This window comes from Hyaena hyaena, unplaced genomic scaffold (assembly GCF_003009895.1).
Source record: "Hyaena hyaena isolate Hyena2069 unplaced genomic scaffold, ASM300989v1 scaffold_385, whole genome shotgun sequence".
NCBI classification, from domain to species: domain Eukaryota; kingdom Metazoa; phylum Chordata; class Mammalia; order Carnivora; family Hyaenidae; genus Hyaena; species Hyaena hyaena.
Genome location: NW_024081022.1, coordinates 1,448,588 through 1,468,750, shown reverse-complemented (window position 1 = coordinate 1,468,750; position 20,163 = coordinate 1,448,588). Strand labels below are relative to the sequence as shown.

Here is a 20,163-nt window from a genome sequence, read left to right as displayed (position 1 = left end):
TCAGGGCTTGATTTGCTCACGTGTGCCCTGCACACCCACAGCAGGGCCTGAGCAGAGTGGGCGTGAGCCTGAGTGAGACCATTCCGGTGACAGCAATCACAACTCATTTACACCACGCCGGCGGCAAGGACCACCTGTCCCGCTGGACCCCAGCGCCCTGACCCTGCCTGTCACTGGTGGCTGAAGCAACAGTGCCCCCTAATGGTTGCTGGTGGAACCACAGGTTAGGGAGAATGGAGCTGGGGAGGCTGACCTTCTCCCCCCGGTTCCCGGTCTCTGACAGGCCTCCGGCCACCTAGAAGGGGGGACATTCCACACAGGGGCCCCAAGGGAGACCCACACAGAGCACACAGCCACACCAGCGCTTGTACAGGCCTGGACGGCCGCAGGGGGGTCAAGCCCTCCCCGCCACCCACACCCCCTAACCTGTGCGGTGCTGGATGTCGCCTGCCCTTCTCAGAGGGGCTTACGTGTCCCTTAAGTGTCCCAGGGTCCTCGCTGTGGAAAGGGCCCCCGAAGGGCCGTGGGACAGGGGTTCCGAGTGTCGCCTGGATACTGGATTACCCTGACTCAGGAGGATTTGCCCTTCTCCTTGTACAGCGGGGAGATACACAGCCCGTGCCCGACTCTTGGCCCACGGTAGATATTGCAGCCCCAGCTTGGATGTTCCGTCCTTCGGTTCCTGGGAAGGCAGGACATCTGAACGGCTGGGCTTCGCAGACCGAGCAGGCCAGGAGCCATTCTCTCTGCCTTCCTTGCTGTCACCGCAGCCTGGGGGGAGGGGAGGGGGGCGCCGGTAAGAAGCAAGCTCTCCGAGTGGACAGAAGGGAGGCTGTCCCAGGACAAGGTTGGCTGAAATCCTAGGACAGAAAGCGGGGCTCGTTCAGGGGCCTCCTTCCCCACCAACACCCCAGAGCTGCAGCTCTGAACCCCCGGGCCTTCTCTATGCCGGGACAGGAAAGCATGGGTGCTGGGGAGGCGGTAAGAGCAGAGACAGACAGACAGGGAGACAGGAGCCCAGAACCTCTCTCCGCATGCCACCCCAGGACCTCTCACCCTCTCCCCTGCCCTGCCCTCTGCTCTCCATGGGTCTGGCCCTTCCCCCCACCCTGCCCTTGGGAGCAACAGCAGGGAGGCTTTCTGCTTGGTCACTGCCGGAGATGCTTGTGCAGAACTGGAGGAGGGGGGGAGGAGCGGGCAGAGGTGCGGGAGAGGGGGAGGGTGAAGGATACACAGAAGACGAGGTGGCAGTGGGGAAGAAATCCTGAGCCCATGAAGAAGGTTCTCAAGAAAATGAGACAAGGCGTCTTCCTCTCTGGGAGGCAGAGGAAGGAGAGCTTGTGCACAGATCATGCATCTCAGACAAGGAGACACGGAGCTGGGAAGGGGTGCAGCCAGCATCACCCCTGATGCAGGGAGGAGGAAGACAGGGCTCTGAGAGACTGGGGGATGGCACAGGAGCACAGTGGCCTCTCTTGGAAGCAGCCTCACCTGAGGGAGAGCCCCCCAGGAAGGAAGGCCAAGGGCTGAAACAAAATAATGGACGCGGAGCACTCTGAGCTGGAGAGCGCCACACAGACGATCGCTGCTATCGAATCGTGATAGCATTTCTTTTTTTTTTTTTTTAAGTTTATTTATTCATTTAGAGAGAGACAGAGCAAGCTGGGGAGGGGCATAGAGAGAGGGAGAGAGAGAGAATCCCAAGCAGGCTCTGTGCTGTCAGCATAGAGCCCAACGCGGGGCTCGAGCCCATGACATGCCAGACCATGACCTGAGCCGAAATCAAGAGTCAGATGCTTAACCGTCTGTGCATTTCCACAGACACCCTGAAGGCGAGCGCTGGACTCCGAGGGCGGGCGCGGGAGGGGACACACTAACCAGCACCGATAAGGCAGGGAGCAGCTCCATCCAGGCTGTGAGAGCAGGCGGGTGAGGCTGGGTCGAGTCTGGAAACTTGGACGGACCTCGGATCCAGCGCTCGGAGGAGGCAGCAGCCTCAAAAGGAAGCCAACAGGAGGGCCAAGTCCTCCCCTGTTTCAGCAGCAGACGTCCCTGTGGGCAGAACCTGGCAGAGACCGGCCAGCAAGGAGCCCGTGAGTGCGGTTTGCAGTCGAAGTCCTGAGTATACAGAGCGGAGTGAACAAGGGAGGGGTGGGGCTGGGGACAGGAGAGTGACCAGCCCCTTGGAGGCTGTTATCCCCTCCGATGACCGCGCCTAAGTGCCCCGAACACCTCCTACGAGCCTCCACTTGGCTCTAACACACGGAACATTCTGGCGGCCTTCGTACTGTGGCTGACATTTTGCAGATGAGGAAACTGAGGCCTGAGGAAGTGAAGGAACTTGCCCGAAGTCCCACAACCAACAGCTGACCGGGCTGGGATTCAGAGTCCCAGTGATCCTTTGTGTCCCGCTGCCCCCGAGGTGCCCCACGCTGCGCTGGGTCCCCGGGGAAGGCTGCCAGGAAGGCCTGATGGGCCGGAATGGCGGCCGTACGGTTGTCCGGCACCAGCACCAAACCACCTGAGCACCGAGCAGATGCTGACAGTCGTCCTGTGTTGGGGAAAGGAGGCACGTTGACGAACGAAGCCAGGCCCCGCCCCTGAGGGTCACACTGCTGGGCGAGCGGACCCAGTGCCCCAGCGCCATGCAAGCTGGGAGCTGACCTCCCACACCACTGCTTCCCTGCTGAAAGCTCCCCATGGCTCCCCAGTGCCAAGACGGAGCTCCCGCTCCCTGCCCTTCACGCTCATTCACACTCACTCATACCCCTCCCCAGAGGACCCTACAGCTCGAAGCCCCTCACCATCACCCATTCGCTCCCCCCCCTCCACCCACCCCTGCTCATTTATCCTGAGGATCACCTGCTCCCCGCCACACCTCCTTCCTGAAGCCTTGCTTGGCCTCGTACAACCTGGACCCAGGCAGATTGGCCTTCCTTATCTCCGTGGCCCCTGAAACTCACACCCGCCAGCACAGAATTCGTTTTCAACAGACATTTGGTGATTTAATTACAAAGCAGCTAAAGCAGCAGAGGGCAGGGGCACCTGGTGGCGCCGCCGGTTAAGAGTCTGGCTCTTTTTCTTTTTTTAATGTTTATTTATTTTTGAGAGAGAAAGACAGAGCATGAGCAGGGAAGGGTCAGAGAGGGAGGAAAACACAGAATCAGAAGCAGGCTCCAGGTTTGGAGTTGTCAGCACAAAGCCTGACACGGGGCTTGAAGCCATGAACCGTGAGATCACGACCTGAGCCGAAGTTGGACGCTTAACCGACTGAGCCCCCCAGGCGCCCCAAGTGTCCGACTCCTGATTTTGGCTCAGGTCACGATCTCGTGGCTTGTGGGATCGAGCCCCACATCGGGCTCTGTGCTGACAGTGAGGAACCTGCTTGGGATTCTCTCTCTCTCTATCCCTCCTCTGCTCTTGCTCTCTCTCCCTCTTTCCCCCCCTTTCTATCTCTCTCTCAAAATAAATCAACTTAAAAAAAATGCAGCTAAGGGCAGAGAGTGCAGAGAGGAAACCCCACCTTTGGAGTTAGACTCAAACTGAATCCTAACTAAACATACTCGTTTGCTCCAGCGAGTGATTGGTAACTTACTTCTAGCCTCAGTGGCACTCATCTGGGAAGTGGGAAGCCCACTGCACAAGTACGCCCCAAAGCACGATGCCTGCCACAAGACATCTGCAGATTCACCTGCCTCCTCTAGCAGGGGTGGTGGCTGATGTTCAGACCACATGTGAGGACCTCGGCCCCAGGGCTGTACCAGGAAGTCTGCGGGCCTGCCGGCCACGGTCTACACTCCTGAGCGCGCTAGAGGAGAGAAAGTGAAAACCTCAGACCTCCAGGTCCCGCCCCCGGAATCTACAAGACGTCTCTCTGCTTGATCCTCAGATGTCCTGGTGCCTTTGATGTCCTCAGCTCGTCAGGTCCCCCAGGACAGCCAGAGGGAGCCTCCTCGGGCCCGCCGGGTTCCCTTCACCATCACCACCAAGCGGTCTGAAACCTGACTCGCGGGTCACCGAGAACCTTCCCTGCAGCCTCTCCAGACTCCCAGGACCCCTGGATCCCTCTCAATCTGCTCCAGGCGCTGCCTGCTCTAACCCGGGCATCATCTGGACACACAGCCACTCCAGGCATAGGGGCTGCAGCTGCTTCCGCGTTCCTCCGGCCGCCCCAGCCAGCTCTCCCCTTTGCTGTCATGCAAGTCACCTGAGCAGCAAATTCAGCCTGAGGAGGAGGGGACATGGACACGGTAAAGAGGTCCGACCCAGTACGCTCTCAACACGAGCTGGGCTTTGCCCAGACTGCCCCTGTGCCCAGGGCACCCCCTCTACCCAGGGCTTCTTTTCTTATCCAGATATATTGATAGATTACAGTTATATTACCGGCAGGTATACAATGTAATGTTGATATTTGTGTCTACTGCCAAGTGGTCCCCACAAAAAGTTACTTAACATCTGTCCCCACACATAGTTACAAATTTCTTTTTCTAGGGATGAGAACTTTTTAAAAATGTTTTTATTTTTGAGAGCGGGGGAGGGGCCGAGAGAAAGGGAGACACAGAATCCTAAGCTGGCTCCAGGCTCTGAGCTGTCAGCACAGAGCCCTGTGTGGGGGCTCGAACCCGCAAACCACGAGATCATGACCTGAGCCACCCAGGCAGCCCTATGATACAGTGTTATTAACTATAGTCACCACAATGTACATTAGAGCCTCATGACTTATTTATTTTATAATTGGGAGTTTGTACCTTTTGACCCCCTTGATCTGTTTTGCCCAACCACCAACTCTGCCAGCCACCCACCTGTCCTCTCTGTCTGTCAGTTGGAGGTTTGTTTTGTTTTTGTTTAGATTCCACACAAAAGTGAGATCACAGAGTATGTGTCTTTCTCTGGTTTACTTCACTCCCCGTAATGCCCTCCAAGTCCACCCATGTTGTTACAAATAGTAAGATTCCCTTCTTTTCATGGCTGCATACTATTCCATTGCACATACATGCCACATCTTGTTTACCCAGTCACCCACCCACGGACATTTAGGTCGCGTCCGTGTCCTGACTATTGTAAGTGATGCTATGGTGAATGTAGCGGTACAGGTGTCTGCTCAGGTCAGGGTGGTCTTTCCTTTGGATAAATGCCCAGAAGCTGGACTGTTGGATCATATGGTAGCTCTAGTTTTAATCTCTTGAGAACCTTCCATAGAGGCTGCACCAACTTACATCCCTGCCAACAGCGCACGGGGGCTCCCAGTTCTCCACTCCTCGCCAACACTTGTTATTTCTCGATTCTGACAGGTGTGAGGTGACGTCGCTCTGTTGCCTGGGATTTGCATTTCCCTGATGGTTAGCGGTATTGAGCGCCTTTCTGTGTGCCTGTTGGCCAACTGTTTGTCTCCTTTGGGAAAATGTCTGTCTAGATCCTCTGCTCATGTTTTAATCAGATTGTTTGGGTTTCATGAGTTCTTTATATATTTTAGACAGTAATCCCTTGCCAGATATATGATTTGCAAATATTTTCTCCCATTCAGTAGGTTGCCTTTTTATTGTATTGGTGGTTTCTGGTTGTGCAGAAGCTTTTTTAGCCTGATGTAGTCCCATTTCTTTATGTTTCCTGTTGTTGCCTCTGTTTTTGGTGTGAAATCCATAAAATCACCACCAAGACTGATATCAAGGAGATTATGACCTCTGCTTTCTTCTAGGAGTTTTATGGTTTTGGATCCCTTTAATCTCCTTTAATCTCCGGTCTTTAATCCATTGTGAGTTACTTTTTGTTTGTGGTGTAAAGTGAGTTCCATTCTTTCGTATGTGGCTGTCCAGCTTTCCCAGCACCATTTATTGAAGAGGCCTCCCTTCCCCCATTGGTATGTTCTTGGCTCCTTTGTCATAAATTAATTGACCATTTGTGCCTGGATTTATTTCTGGGCCCTCTACTCTGTTCCGTGGACCTGTGTGTTGTTTCACCAACGCCGTACTGTTTTGACTACTATAGCTTTGTGATGTACTTCACAATCAGGAAGCGTGACGTCCACAGCTTGGTTCTTTCTCCACACTGTGTTCTGTGTCTTCGGTGATTGCATACAGATTTTAGAATTGTTTGTTCTATTTCTGTGAAAAGTGCCACTGGAAATTTGATAGGGACCGCACCGAATCTATAGATTGCTTTGGGTCATACGGTCATTCACCTCTGATCACGTGACTTCTCATCATGGCCCAACCCGGACGCCTCGCAAACTTAGCCTCCACCCTCGTCCCCCCAGAGGACAGGTCTCTCCCCTGAGGTCCTGGAGGAAGTGTACGCTGTGAATCGCCAAATCTCTTCTGTGGACCTACCTACCTTAGGATGCAAGCTTCTGGAGGGGAGAGGACAGGCGTTGACATTTGGCGTGTGGACTAAATCATGTCCCATCAATATTCATATGTTGAAGCCCTAACCCCCCAGTGTTACTGTATTGAGAGAGAGGGCCTTTAAAGAAGTAATTAAGGTTAAACGGGGTCCTAAGAGTGGGGACCTGATTTGATTGGACCAATGTCCTTATCAGAAGAGGAGGAGACAGCTGAGATACTCCCCAGCCCCACCCCTGCACAAGCACAGAGGAAAAGCCAAGTGAGGACACAGCAAGAAAGCAGACATCTGCAAGCCAGGAAGAGAGCTCTCACCAGAAATCAACCCTGCTGGCACCTTGACCTTGGAATTCCAGACTCCAGAACTGTGAGAAAATAAATGTCTGTCGTTTATGCCCCCCAGACTGTGGTATTTCACTATGGCAGCCCAGACGAATAATCCAGCAGCACGAACCGTGCTGAGGCCCGTCAGCCACCGCCCCCCGCTCCAGCCATGCCTTCCCCCCCCGCCACCCCCACACCTCGGCCGTTTCCTTCTTACACGCGTTTGCACCCACTCGTCCCTCTTCTAGAAACACCTCTGCTCATCTTCCCCCGACTCGTCCTCCACGACTCAGCTCAACCTCCTCTTCCGACATGCTCCGTGCACGCCTGCCCACCAGGCCAGCCGGGTGCGCCTGCCCGCGCCACTCTGTGGCCACCAGGACTCTGGTGACAGGCCTGCCTGCCCCACCCGACATCTGGGGGCAAGATCCTTTTTTCCTCTGGGTTCCTGGCCCCAGAAACAGCGCCTGACACTTTGTCATGGACTCTTGGCTTAAATGGACTCTTGGCTTAAGTTAGAAGATCTACTTTCTGACCCCAACTTCTGAAACATCAGGCCGCGGCACTTAACGTCTCTGAGTTTCAGTTTGCCCTTCTGAAAAATGGGGATAATGTTCCCCGTCCCTTAGGTTTGTGAGCATCTAATGAGAGGGAAATGGGATGGGTCATCCGGTGTGGCAGGAGGGGTGAGCACAGTGTGAGTTTAAGACACCAGCGTCGGTGTGACGACGGTCGTAATGTTGCCACCGATCACGCCCTGCATCGTAGAGGAAGTTCCCCCTCCTTCCTCCAGGATCGCCTGGTTTGGCCCTAACCCAGCTTCGTTATCTGCTGGAACGTGACACCGGGCCGCCTCCCCTCCCCATCTTGTCTCACAGACCCCACACGACCTCAGAGAGCCCTTCCAGAAGTCTGCCCGGCTCCCTTCCTGCTGCAGCCCTGCCTCCCTCCACTCCTCACATGCTCTAAAAGCAAGATCCTGAGAGCGAATCTCCGAGGAGCCCAAAGCCCAGGCCCCCTATTAGGGCTTATCCTTCTGAGGCTGACATCCCCATTGCTACTGCTCATGACAGAAGCTGAGAGCGAGACAGAGAGGGAGAGAGAGAGAAAAGGGAGTCCCAGTCTGGAGTGAGGGGGTGGAGGAAGAAACAGGAGGTATCAAGGTCAGACGGCAGTAAGGACTTCCCAACACCCAGACCCAGAATGACACAAATACCCACCACCACACCACCACCTTCGGCTGCCTGGCTTCCGGGGGAGGGACAAGTGTCTTACGGCTTTCCATGACGTGGGTCCTCTGCCAGGGCTAGGGCTGTGGGTAAGGCGACATTTCCTGCCCTCGGGGGCCGAGGTGACAGAGACGAGCTGCTGAGTGTGCACATCTTCGGAGGGCACACACACGCCCCGCGCTGCAGGGGCTCCCTTCTCAGGCCGCACCCATGGAGCTCCCCCTAGCCCAGATAAGCCCCCAAGGTAAGTGCAAGGTCAGACACTGTGGGGGGAGGGACACGAGACCCCCTCACCCCAGCTGTCCCCAGGCCAGAACCTGCCGGGCTGGCTGGCAAGGCGCCACGACCCCCTCTCTTTCTCTGGGGCTCAGTCCTCTCAGCGGGGGGACATGGGTGGCAGCCTCCAGGGAGGGCTTCTTGGGGAGGAGCGGTGGAGGGGGGAACCAGGGCCAGGAGGCAGACGGTTCTGGGCCATAAAGAGAGGTCTGCCCTGAGGACACACGCCACCCCCGCCCAGCACTGTGGCACTTCCGGGCCATCGGGGAGGCCACCTGGCTGCCCAGCCCTGTCTCCCTGGCCAGCGGGCACCTCCTTGGCTCCTTACCCTCCTCCACCTCAGAGGCCCCCTGCAGTCCCGCCTGCATTTCTGCTCCCACAACTGTCCCTGTCCCCCAGATCACCGCGGAGCCTGGGCCTCGCTGAGAAACCCAGCTCCCTCTTTGTGCTAACAGGAAGCCGCGAAGCCCCCACCACTACCTTCAGCACCTTCCTGCCCGTGGAATTGCCCCGCAGAAGCTGCCAGGGCCTGAGCTTGCCTCAGGGGCCCCGGCTCCAGGCCCCGAAGGCTGCAGAGGCCCAGCCCAGCCCCAGGGTCCCCGCTGCCCAAGCCGCGGTGAGTGGGTCCTCACAGGCTCCCATCCTCCCATCGGTGAGGACCCGCAGGTGAACACAGGCCAACAGGGAGAAAGCGGCGATGATCCGGGGCCGCCCACGGGGCACGGAGGGCGGGAGGGCAAGGAGGTGGAGAGTACTTCCTTCATCGCTATATTGTCCACTTGCCGGTCCTCTGTCCCCGGGAAGCTTGGCCTGAGCCCACAGGTGACCAGGGTACAGGGAACCAAGTCCCGGAAACGGGCATCCGCATCTCTGTCCGTGGCCTTCGTCTGCCCCGGGCACCTCTGTCTCGGTCCCTCTCACCCACCCGGACATTAGGAATCCTCCCGCCGCCCCAGCCCAGCCCATCATGCAGGAGAGCGAGCCTCCCGCATCCCACCCTCCGGGCTGGCCAGTAGCACCTTCTCCCTCCATCCCACCGGCCAGGCAATGACTCTGGCCTTCTGGAAGGCCTCACACCCATGTAAACACAGTCCCCCGGCTCACTGCTACTGGACGAAAGTGGAAGGAAAGGCTCTGGAACCGAAGCAGGGGGAGCTGAGGAAGGGCATTAAGCTGGGCCTTGAGAAGCGCTTTCTGGGCGATTATAGCCCCAGATAGGCAACGGGGACGGAGAGCAGGGATGAGGAGGAGAAGGTGGCGGCTGTTTTGGAATCAGGAGAAAGCCCACTAATCATGGCTACTTCCCCCCTCCGCGAACTCTCCCCGTTCCAGGCATGTGATCAACCCCCAGGGCCTGCCTCCTGCCCAGAGGAGGCTGAGGAGGCCGAAGAGGTGCCTGGGGAAGGCGGCCTGTCCCTGCAGGCCGAGACCCGGGCGTGGTTCCGGAAGACCCAGGCCCACTGGCTCCTGCAGCACGGGGCGGCCCCCCCCTGGTTCCACGGCTTCATCACCCGGAGGTGAGTCACCAAGTCACCGGAGGAAACAGCCCTGGGCGGTCAGAGAAGATGGGCCCTCTAGGTCCATCGATGAGTCCTGGGAGCTCCCAGGCCGTTCTCTGGGGCGTCTGTCCTGGGTGAGGTCACTGGAGGGGTTGCAGCCCACCGGCTCTGTGCCTAAGCCTCTGGTCCTCACGCCCTCCCCTCCCCCCCCCCAACTGTCTCCCAGGGTCTCTGCCTCTCCAGCCTCTGCTCTTCCTTCCCTCTGCCCGCCCAGCCCCTCCCTCCTGTGTTCCTCAGCTTCCCCTCTCCTGCATCTTTTGGTTCCCTCCTCTGGTTCAGCCCGTGACTCCTGAAATCTGCAAGTCTGGGGGCGCCTGGGTGACTCAGTCCTTAACTGTCTGACTTCGGCTCATGTTATGACCTCACAGCTCATAAGTTCCAGCCCCACGTCCGGCTCCGTGCTCACAGCTCTGAGCCTGGAGCTGCTTGGGATCCTGTGTCTCCCTCTCTCTGCCCCTCCCCTCTCTAGCGGGCGCTCCCTCTCTGTCTCTCATTGTCTCTCTCTCAAAAATAAATAAACGTCAAAAATAAACAAATGTTACAAAAAAAAAAAAAACACTGAAATCTACAAGTCTGTTACCACTGCACCAGAACGCTTCCAGGCTGCCCTCCAGGATTAGGCCTGGGGAGGATGCAGGGCTGGGAGTTCTCCTGGGTGGGACCCTTCCTTCCCCCCACCCCCATCCCCACCCCAGCTTTCTCCAGTCCCTGCCCTCTCTGCCCCCCACCCCACCCTTCTCCGGCCACTTCAGCCCGCTTGGCTGGGGTTGGGGTCGTCCTTGAGAGCCGGAAACAGGCTGACGGGTGCCTTCTCCATCTCCCGCAGGGAGGCCGAGAGGCTGCTGGAGCCCAAGCCCGAGGGGTGCTACTTGGTGCGGTTCAGCGAGAGCGCGGTGACCTTTGTGCTGACTTACAGGTGACGGGCAGGGTCCGCGGCTCGTGCCCCGGAGGCGGAGCTTCGGGCCTCCCCCACCTCCCCGGGGGGCGGGGCGGGGGGCGGGGGCAGGCGGCCGGCCCGGGGCGGCTCTGACCTCACCCGCACCGCCAGGAGCCGGACTCGCTGCCGCCACTTCCTGCTGGCGCAGCGCGGGGACGGGCGCCACGTGGTGCTGGGCGAGGACAGCGCCCACGCGCGGCTGCAGGACCTGCTACGACACTACAGCGCGTGTCCGCTCAGCCCCTACGGGGAGACGCTCAGCGAGCCCCTGGCCCGCCAGGTACGCGGCCGCTGGCGCAGGGACCCAGGCTGCAGGGGCCGCCTCCTCTGACCCACCCGTGTCCCCCGGAACCCCTGGGAGAAGGCCACACCGGGTTCGGTGTTCAGGAAGAGCTATTTGCGGAGCTTCCGGCTTGCGCGGGTGCTGACCGACCCTGAGAATAGAACCAGGTCGGCAGGGAAGGGCCTCAAACCCACAAGGCTCACTTAGCAGCCACCACGACAGAAACATGACAGCAGTCGGGTGTGATGAGAGGGGCCATGCAGAGTGGGGGGGGGGGCGCTCCTGGGCTCACCTGAGGGGGAGCTTCCTGAGGGGTTCAGGCAGTTCTGAGGACCACCGTGGGCCAGGCCGCCGGCCGGCACCCCAAATCCAGCAGAAACTAAGGGATCCAAACGGCCCTGCCTTCTGGGGCTTCGAGTCTAGCGAGGAGACAGGGGTCACCTGGGACAGAGAAGCAGCTCATCCATAACATGTCCGTAAGGTAAACGCTGCTAAGAAGACAGGGAGCTGGGTCGCCTGGGGGGCTCGCCTGGTTAAGTCCAACTTGGGCTCAGGTCATGATCTCGCGGTTTGCGGCCCATATCGGGCTCTGTGCTGACAGCTCAGAGCCTGGAACCTGCTTGGGATTCTGTGTCTCCTTCTCTCTCTGCCCCTCCTCCCCCTCAAAAATAAACATTAAAAAAAATCAGGGGGCGCCTAGGGCTCAGTCAGTTGAGTATCCAACTTCACCTCGGGTCATGATCTCACACTTTGTGAGTTTGAGCCCCTCCATGGGCTTTGTGCTGACAGCCTGGAGCCCAGAGCCTGCTCTGAGTTCTGTGTCTCCCTCTCTCTCTGCCCCTCCCCTGCTCACGCTCTGTCTGTCTCTCTCTCAAGAAAAAAAAAAAAAAAAAAACATTAAAAATTTTTTCAGTAAATAAAAGACAGGGAGTAACAGGGTTGGGGCTATTTGATGTAGGGACGTCAGGGAGGCTACTCTGGTGAGGGGACTTTTGAATGGGACTTGGAGGAAGTAGGGGAAAAGCCATGCAGACAACTACAGGGACAACATTCTAGGCAGAAGTAACAGCAGATGCAAAGGCCCTGAGGCAGGAGGATGCCTGATGTGTGTGAGGAAGAGTGAGAACAGCCAGGGAGGTAGCGTGGACGGACAGGTAGGCGGTGAGACCGAGAGTGAAGGAAGAGGGACCCACAGACTCTTACGTGGATTTCAGATTTTATTCTGAGTGAGGTGAAGTGGCACCGGACAGTTACAACCTGAGAAGTGACATGACCTGGCACGATTGGGGGGGGACGGGGGACCAGACGGAGGCCACTACACTCCTTCAGGTGAGCTGATGGTAGTCTGGACGAGGGGGTAAGAGGCGGAAGGGCGAGGAGGTGGAATGCAGGGTGTGTTCTGAAGGTGGAATTGACAGTTTTTGCAGGACTGGATGGGGAGTGTGAGACTGAGGTCAGGGAGGCGGCAGGAGGGGCAAACCCCAAGGGGCGGGGCAGATCAGGAGCCCAGTGCCACCTGCACAGTTTGAGATGCCTGATCTATATCCAAATCGGGATGTGGAGGGGCGCCTGGCCAGACCAGTCAGTGGAGCTTGTGACTGTTGGTCTCGGGGTCATGAGTTCGAGCCCCATGTTGGACACAGAGTTTACTTTTTTAAAAAGTGGGAATGTCAAGTAGGCCGTTGAAATATGTGGGTCTGGAGTTTGGGATAGAGGTCTAGGCTGGAGTTAACACCTGGGATTCATCAGCATATAGAGGGACTGAAAGCCTTCAAGGGGTGCCTGGTTGTCTCAGTGGTGAGGCGTCCAACTCCTGATTCTGGCTCAGGTCATGATCTCATGGGGTTCCTGAGATTAAGCCTGAGTCAGGCTCCATGATGACAGGGTGGAGATTCTCTCTCTCTCTCTCTCTCTCTCTCTCTCTGTCCGCCCTTCCCCCACTCGCACTTGCGTGCTTGCGCACTCTGTCACTCAAAATCAGTAAATAAACGTTTTTAAATACTAAGTAAATAAATAAAGCCTTCAGGAAGGCGGAAATCTCACCAGGGAATGAGCATAGGTGGAAAAGAAAGGAGTACCAACTCTCCAGCACTTAGAGCTTGCAGAAATAGGGGACACTGGCAAAGAAAATTGAGAAGGATAAGCTGGAGGGAGGAGGGAGAAACCAGGGGCCTGTGGTGCGCTGGAGGCCAGGGAGAGAGAATGTCTCAGGGAAGAGCTGTGAGGGCGGTCCCTGCGCTGACTGCGGGATTTAATCAGAAGGAGCCCCCTGGTGGCCTGCACACAGTTTCTCAGCGTCCTAAGATGCTGTCTCAGCAGCAGGTTGGGGGTGTCGCTGTTTAGTCATGGAGGGAATCCAGAGAGAGAAGGGGGACCGGGCGGGAGAGGGAATTCCCATGTGGATTTCTTGAACACGCACGCGGTGGTTCGCAGAAGCACAAGACACGCTCTGTGGCCTGAGTGTCTCAAAGCCGTGGGCATGAGGAGAGCCCAGGGCTCTTATAAAGCCAGGGCTAAATTGCTGAGCTAAAGCACAGCCACCATGGGAGGGAACGTTCTGGCGGTAAGGCTCATCCCCTGGAGGCAGTCTCTCTGCCCCTCAAATACGTAGCTTAAACCTCCATAGAGTACTCCTCTGGCACCCCCAGCAACAAACCCAGGCAGGCAGTTTTGGGCATCTGTCCCCGCGCTGAGAATTTTCAGGCTAAAGACTTGTAAAGCCCTGTTGCATCTTTACAACCACAGGCACAAATGGCCACCGGCCTGGGGTCCAGGCAGAGGTAAGGTCAGAACCGGATAATAGCCTGTGATCAGAGCTACTTTCCCCCAGTTGGGCCCCTTGCCGTCTCTATTCTCTGTTCCTCACCCAGGGAACCCAACCAGCCCATGTTTCTGTGCCCCCCCATCTTCCACTAGCACCCGCCCACCCACCAACCCGCCATCCCTCGGGCACCAAGTCCCTGAGATCTTCTTTCCCGGCAGACTCCTGAGCCTGCAGGACTTTCCCTAACGCTTGAAACGTCAGACTCCGGAAACAAAAGCCTTGAAATGTCAGAGTCCGGGAAAAAAACCCACCCTCAATATAGCCCGATCCTCAAAAAGTTGCCAAACGCAGGCCCCACGCAGGACGGTGCCGCGGAGCCGAAGGAGGTATGGGGCTGGAGGGGCTCAGCGGGAAAGGGGGTGGGGCAAGGGAAGGGAGGGCTGTGGGCGGGGCCGCGTGTGGGCGGGGCCGCGTGTGGGCGGGGCCGCGTGTGGGCGGGGCCAGGCTGGGACTCGGGCCTCAGCCTCTGCCCCGCCTGGGTTGCTCTAACGCCCCCTCTCCCCCAGCTCGCCGCACCGCGGCCTGGCCTTCTCTCCCAGTCTCCGCAGCCGCCCAGGCCCAAGCCTCCCGTGCCCGCCAAGCCTCAGCTGCCCCCTGAAGTCTACACAAACCCGGCTTCGAGGCCCCGCCCGGCCCCGCCCCCCAAGCCCTCCAACCCCATCTACAACGAGCCTGATGAACCCATCGCCTTCTACGCCATGGGCAGGGGGAGCCCCGGGGAGGCCCCCAGCAACGTCTATGCGGAGGTGGAGGTTCAGCTGCCGCCGGAGGCTGGGGGCCCCCCCTGCGCCCTCGGGCACCCGGCCCTGCGCAAGTGCCGCTCCAGGCCTGTACCCCAAAGCCAGGTAAAGGGGTGCCTGGAGAAGGCGGGCCGCAGGGGGGAGGGCGTCCCGAAAACCAGACTGAGGAGGGTGGCATAGGTGTTCGGGTGGAGGCCGGTGAACGTCAGAGGTCAGAGGTGACATGGAAAAGGCAGAGGCTTGGGCACCAGTGGCCTTTTCCAGGCCAGCTGGGGTCGCCGGGCTTCCCCTTTGTCAACCCCTCCACTTCTCGGAGGAAATAGGGGCCAGGCCCCACTCAGCCCTCCCCGCCCTGGAACCTGCATTTTGGTCCCTGCCTTTCTCATCCAGTGCCTCCCGCGTGTCCCCCGCCCTGTGCAGCGAATCTTGGCTCCAGTCATCCTCTCATCCTGGTTGGGACTTGGGCCTCTCCGGCTCTGTCTCCCTCCCCTCAGCCTCCTCAGCCCTGCGGTGCTGAGTCCCTGGTGCGGTTCTGAGTCCCTGGGGTCATCTCAGACGGCTCTCCTCCACACACTCCCCTCTCCCTCCTCCACCCCCCACCTCCCTATCTTCTCTCAGGGTCTCAGTCCAGGGCGGTGTTAAACCTCCCGCCACTCCTACCCTCTCCCTGAGCCTCTGCCCCCTCCACGGGCTCCTCCCCACCCTCCCCACTGGTGCCCCGGGCCTGCCTCAGCCCTTGAGCCTGTACCCCCAGCACCACCCCCCTGCTGCGGAGCCACAGATGACCCAGACCCCACCATCTTAATGCAGAGTGCCCTCCCGTCTCCCGCTCGGCCCCCAAGAGCCTCACGGCCTCCTGAACTCAACACAGCGACCGGCTCTCACCCTTCTCCCCAGACTGGCCCTCCTATACTTCCCATCGGACCTATGACTGTCCAGGGCCACCTGACTATCCAGGCCATGACCCCAGGGCTCCCCAGACACCCCCTCCCCACCACTACTCCTCATAAGCAAGGATTCCTGCTGGGTCCCTTTCCCCAGTTTCAGCCCATCCCCCCCATCACGATCTTCCAGGAGCTTTTTTTTTTTTCTTTTTTTTTTTAAACAAACCAGGATTTACATTAAGAGACCTGGCTTTGTTTTCATTTTAATGTTTTATTTATTTCTGAGAAAGAGAGAGAGAGAGAGAGAGAGAGACAGCGTGAGCAGGGCAGGGTCAGAGAGAGAGGGAGATACAGAATCTGAAACAGGCTCCAGGCTCTGAGCTAGCAGTCAGCACAGAGCCCAACACGGGGCTCGAACCCACGAACCGTGCGATCGTGACCCGAGCCGAAGTCAGACGCTTAACCGACTGAGCCACCCAGGCGCCCTTTCCAGGAGCTTCTTAACGGGTCTAACCACCAGCCCTTGCCGCTCCTGATCCACTCTGCCCCAAGGAAGCCAGAACGGTCTTTCTAAACCAGTCCATGAGGCAGGGGACTCCCTCCTCGGACTTCCTGACTGCACCACAGAGACATCCACCATGCTCTCCACATGCCTGCCACTCATCACCTGGGACAGTCTCCCTTCTGCCCCCGCGAGCTCCCTGGGGGCAGGGGCTGGGACTCACCCGGCTGTGTCCTCAGCACCCAGCACAGTGCCCGGCACAGAGCAGGTGCTCAGGAAATGGTTGCTGAAGGAATGAGAGGGGGTTAGAGCCTCCTGTCCGCAGGCCGACATCTGTGCCGACCAGACGATGGCTCCTGAGGCTGCAGGTTACCCTCAGAGGCGGCAGGTGAGGGTGTGACCTGGGATTACCCTTCTCTCGGCAGAACCTGGCTGGCCAGCAGCTGCATTCTGACAACCCTGTGACCGGGCAAGGCCCTTCCATGCCCCACCAGTCCCTGCCCTGCTGGGGGCACACCCTCCCCCACAAGCTTTCTAGACAGAGGACAGAGGACAGAGGAAAGGCGTGGCTCTCCCTGGGGCCTCCTCGGTAGCCTGGTGAGTCTGAGCTGGGGGGGACAACCTGGGACACCAGGGCCAGAGAACTTTGCACGCCCGGGCGCCCTTCTCAGGCAGTGTGCACAGAACACACCGTGGGCAATCAGACCTAGAAGGGGCCTCAGCCATCATCTATCGCAAAGATGGCACACCGGTGTCATCTTGCATGCCAACTGCAATCCATTGGTCGTGGCTGCCGAGGGCACCACGTTGGGAAGGATGCTAAGGTCAGATCTGCACTCAGCAGAAAAGGGCACCATGATTGATTAGTGATGTCTGCTGTGGGCAGGGAGGCAGGAGGAGCAGTGTCTCCTTTGCCCTTTCAGATCCAGGCCAAGCTCCTCGCTGTGCCCATGAGGAGACAGAGCCAGAGAGGGATAGTAACTTGGCCAAGGCCATAGAACCCAGGCTTCCTAGTTACCCCGTTTTGCACTGTTTCTTACCCTACATGCACTAACTGTCTTCCACAGGAAATGCCAGAGATCTCCTCGGATGGGAAATCCAGCTACTTCCCAGAATTCCACTGCATGGGGCCCTGGGTGCCGGCCCCTCCCCCACATCGCAGCTTCACCCTGTTCCCTGGATAGGTCTGGGCCCCCACAAAGGAGCCTGGAGTTCACAGGAGCAAGTGTGGAGTCGCTTTCTTTCAGGGACACACCCACTAGTTCCTTCCCGAGTCCCTGAGAATCCAGTGGCTCAGTGATCGGTGGTCCTCTGCGGAAGCAGGCGAGGGCGGCCCCTCTGCCTCCCGCCGCCTGGCTTTTCCTCCCAGAGTCTGATTTCCTCGGCCCGCTGGGCCTTTGAGGTCTGGGCCCTGGTCCAATGCTGCTGTTGTCTGAGAAATGGTTTGGCGAGAACAGATGTTGGAACTTGTTTGTTGATTCTTGTCTGGCTAATAAATCATCGCCAACCACCTCTCCCCACAGGGATCCAAGTACTGCACCAGCTCCTTCTGTCTGTCTCTGGCTCCTTCTCTGTTCTCCTGTGGAGGGCAGGCAGTTTAAGAGCTGCTGCAGTGGGGAGAGTGGGTCTGGGGGGTGAGAGACACCCGGGCAAGGGTCGCGAAGCTGGGGGCAGGGCATCTCCCGGGGAAGGGACCACCGAGTGTTTGTTCTTGGCAGAGCCAGCCAGGCAGGTAGCTGGGGGCAGAGGGGAGGCTGCGTCACCTGGGGAGGGGGAGTGCTGGGAGAGAAAGGGGGGCAGTGGAGAGAGCAGTTGAGGGGCAGGCCCTGTACCCCCTTCCCCAGCCCCCCTGCCAAGCACAGGACTGGGGAGGGGAGGGTGTGCTCGTGGCCTGCGTGTGTGAGCCCCTTAGGAGGACGGGGGCCTGCAGTGGCTCTGAGGATGCCTGTGTCTTTCCAGCCTCTTGGGCTTAGTCAGGACCCATCCTGTCCCCCGCCCTCCTGTGAGGCTTCCCCCTGCCACCCTCTCCACCCAGACCCACTTGGGGACTTGCCTCTGCCCCTGCGAGGCTCCACATCTCTCATTCTTCTCTCCGGACTGGGGGCCTCTGAGGCGGGACTGTGCCTGCCCTCCAGAAGCCACTTGGGGGGCTCTGGGGCCTCCGGGGTCCCACCTGTGTGCCCAGTTCTTACCCTCTCATTCCTACGTGAGTTTAGTCACCACAGTGCCCGTCGGGGTCCCTCCTCCAGCCAAGGGAGCCCCGCACCTGCCCGAGGCCCAGAACCCCCAGACTCCTCCCTGAAGCGGTGCTCCCGAGACCTGGGCACTGCCTGCCGCGGCTGCGCCACCTCCCCCCCCCCCCCAGCCTGGCACGGGCACCAGCTCCGGTGACTAGTGAATTCTCCCCCTTTGCAGCCAGTGCTAATCAGCTTAAGGAGAGCTTCGGTTGCTGAGTCAACAGGGTCAGGGCTCCACTCCCTTCTGTCTGCGCCTCTCCTGAGCAGGGGGAGAGAGGGGGAGAGGGGAGCGAGCAGACAGCTTTGCCGCAGAACGAGGGAGGCCCACTGGACAGCAGGAGCTGGAAGTGGAGTCTGCATGTCCACATCTGGGGGTGTGATGGGCTCGGCGGGGGCGGGGGCAGAAATGCCTGGTGCCCCCCCGGGCGCCTTCTCTGAGGGAACAAAGCAGGAGGGGCGGGCGGGCACTCCGCCTGCAGCGCCCGCGCAGGTGGCCTGGGAGAACCCAGGGTCCTGTGCTGGCCGCCGGCCCCCTCGGTCCTTTGAAATGGAGAGAAAGCCTCCCTGCCTGCACGCAGGGCTGAGACCGTGTAGGGGGAGGCCTCAGCGAAGCAGGGCTGCGGGGGCTCCGGGACACGCAGACCCTTTGTGGCTGGTTTTTGGTTGTTCAACCCACCAGGAAAGTGAGGTCTAGCGAGGGGAGGTGACGGGGCTGGGGGCCGTCAGGCCCACCTCTTGCGGTCCTGATCCAGCGCTCCCCTTACATCAGGGCCCCCCCCCAGGCCAAAAGATAAAGGTGCTGGTCCTCCAGGGGGCTCCCGCCGCAGGCCCGGGCCTGAGGAACAAGGTGGGGAAGCCTCCCTGCTCACCAGCACCGGCACCCCTGCACCGCTCTGGTCATCCACTCCCGAGCTGAGGCGTGGGGATGGAGAGGCCTCGTGCAGGGAAAGAGGGAGGCAATTTCTGAAGCAGCTGCTCCTCCCCCCACCAGAGACCCTGGCACCACAGGGCAAGGGCACCTCCCCAGTACTGCATCCTCCCCACTGCCCTCCACACAGGGCCCAGTCTCCCTCCCCTGCCCTGCAGCCTCCCTTAGGCCTCGCTGGGAGTGGGGGGCACAGCTTCTCCCCCCAGCCCTTTGGCACCAGGGCGACCCCGACGGCTGTCTGGCCTCTCGCCACCCTGCCCTCTGCTCCGTCACTAATGCAGAACCTGCTCACGGAGGTGCCGGGAACCGGTTGGCGGGGGGGACCGGGGGGTGAACAACAGTTACTACCACAACCTCCCCCTGGTCCACAGCACAGCACCTCCCCCCGACCCCACCCAGGAGGGCCAGTGGCGTGGCCGCTGGGGTCCCCCCACTACCCCTATAGTCCTAGAACATTTGTCCCCTGGTGGCAGAGGAAGGGGAGGTCAGCAAGGCTAGGGGTGCAGAGCGCTCCGCAACGCTTCGGCTGCCCCGGGGCTTCCCACAGCCCCTGCACCCGCTGCAGCGCCTCCTCCGCCCAGCAGCCCCCAGCTCGGGCCCCCCAGCTCGGCACCCCCATACACTTTGCCCCAGCGGGGCAAAGCCTGACCGGGGCATCTCCAGGGCCACAGGCCTTAGTGTGGGAGCTCACAATGGCTTCCTTCCCTGTGTAGCTGCTACTTATGGACTTGAGCTTCCCGGGCTGCTCCCCTGGCCCGTGTGACACTGCACTCCCAGCCCTGCACCCCCAGCCCTGCACTGGCAGCTCCGGTAGCTCCTGGGGGCCTGTCTGATCCACTGGGACCAAAGCCTTTGCCCTCCTCCCTCGGCAGCTCTGCCAACTGCAGCCAAGTTCCCATCCCCCATCCCCCTCCTCTCCACCCTCCTGTCTTGTCTGCTGTTCATTCAACGGAACTCGAGGCCACCGTCTGCAGGAAGCCTCCCCAGATGAGGGTACTTCTAACCTGGCAGTACTTCTCATGGTGACCAGGAAATCCCAGCCACCGAATAAAAGGTCACCTGTGGTTGGACTAAAAAGTGGCTTTAAAAAAAAGTAGCCCAA

The 20,163-nt window shown here is 59.3% G+C and overlaps 1 protein-coding gene across 2 annotated transcripts; it reads left to right on the top strand.

The window, feature by feature from the left end:
* Positions 1-8,016: 8,016 nt before the first annotated feature.
* Positions 8,017-17,406, top strand: SH2D2A (SH2 domain containing 2A). 2 transcript variants are annotated; one of them, XM_039251280.1, is made up of 9 exons: positions 8,017-8,135; positions 8,623-8,783; positions 9,500-9,684; positions 10,553-10,642; positions 10,775-10,943; positions 13,929-14,096; positions 14,310-14,615; positions 16,322-16,493; positions 16,964-17,406. In XM_039251280.1, the coding sequence occupies exons 1-8, from the start codon at positions 8,102-8,104 to the stop codon at positions 16,487-16,489; spliced, it is 1,281 nt and encodes a 426-aa protein (XP_039107211.1). In that variant the 5' UTR covers positions 8,017-8,101; the 3' UTR covers positions 16,490-16,493; positions 16,964-17,406. The 2 variants fall into 2 exon arrangements, with proteins under 2 accessions (XP_039107211.1, XP_039107210.1); XM_039251279.1 differs by having other exon boundaries at positions 14,277-14,615.
* Positions 17,407-20,163: the final 2,757 nt, after the last annotated feature.

Coding starts and splice junctions, on each gene's coding strand:
- SH2D2A (XM_039251279.1), top strand. CDS start 8,102: ATGGAGCTCCCCCTAGCCCAGATAAGCCCCCAAG. Junction 8,136..8,622: donor AGCCCAGATAAGCCCCCAAG/GTAAGTGCAAGG, acceptor TTGTGCTAACAG/GAAGCCGCGAAGCCCCCACC. Junction 10,944..13,928: donor GCGAGCCCCTGGCCCGCCAG/GTACGCGGCCGC, acceptor CTTTCCCGGCAG/ACTCCTGAGCCTGCAGGACT.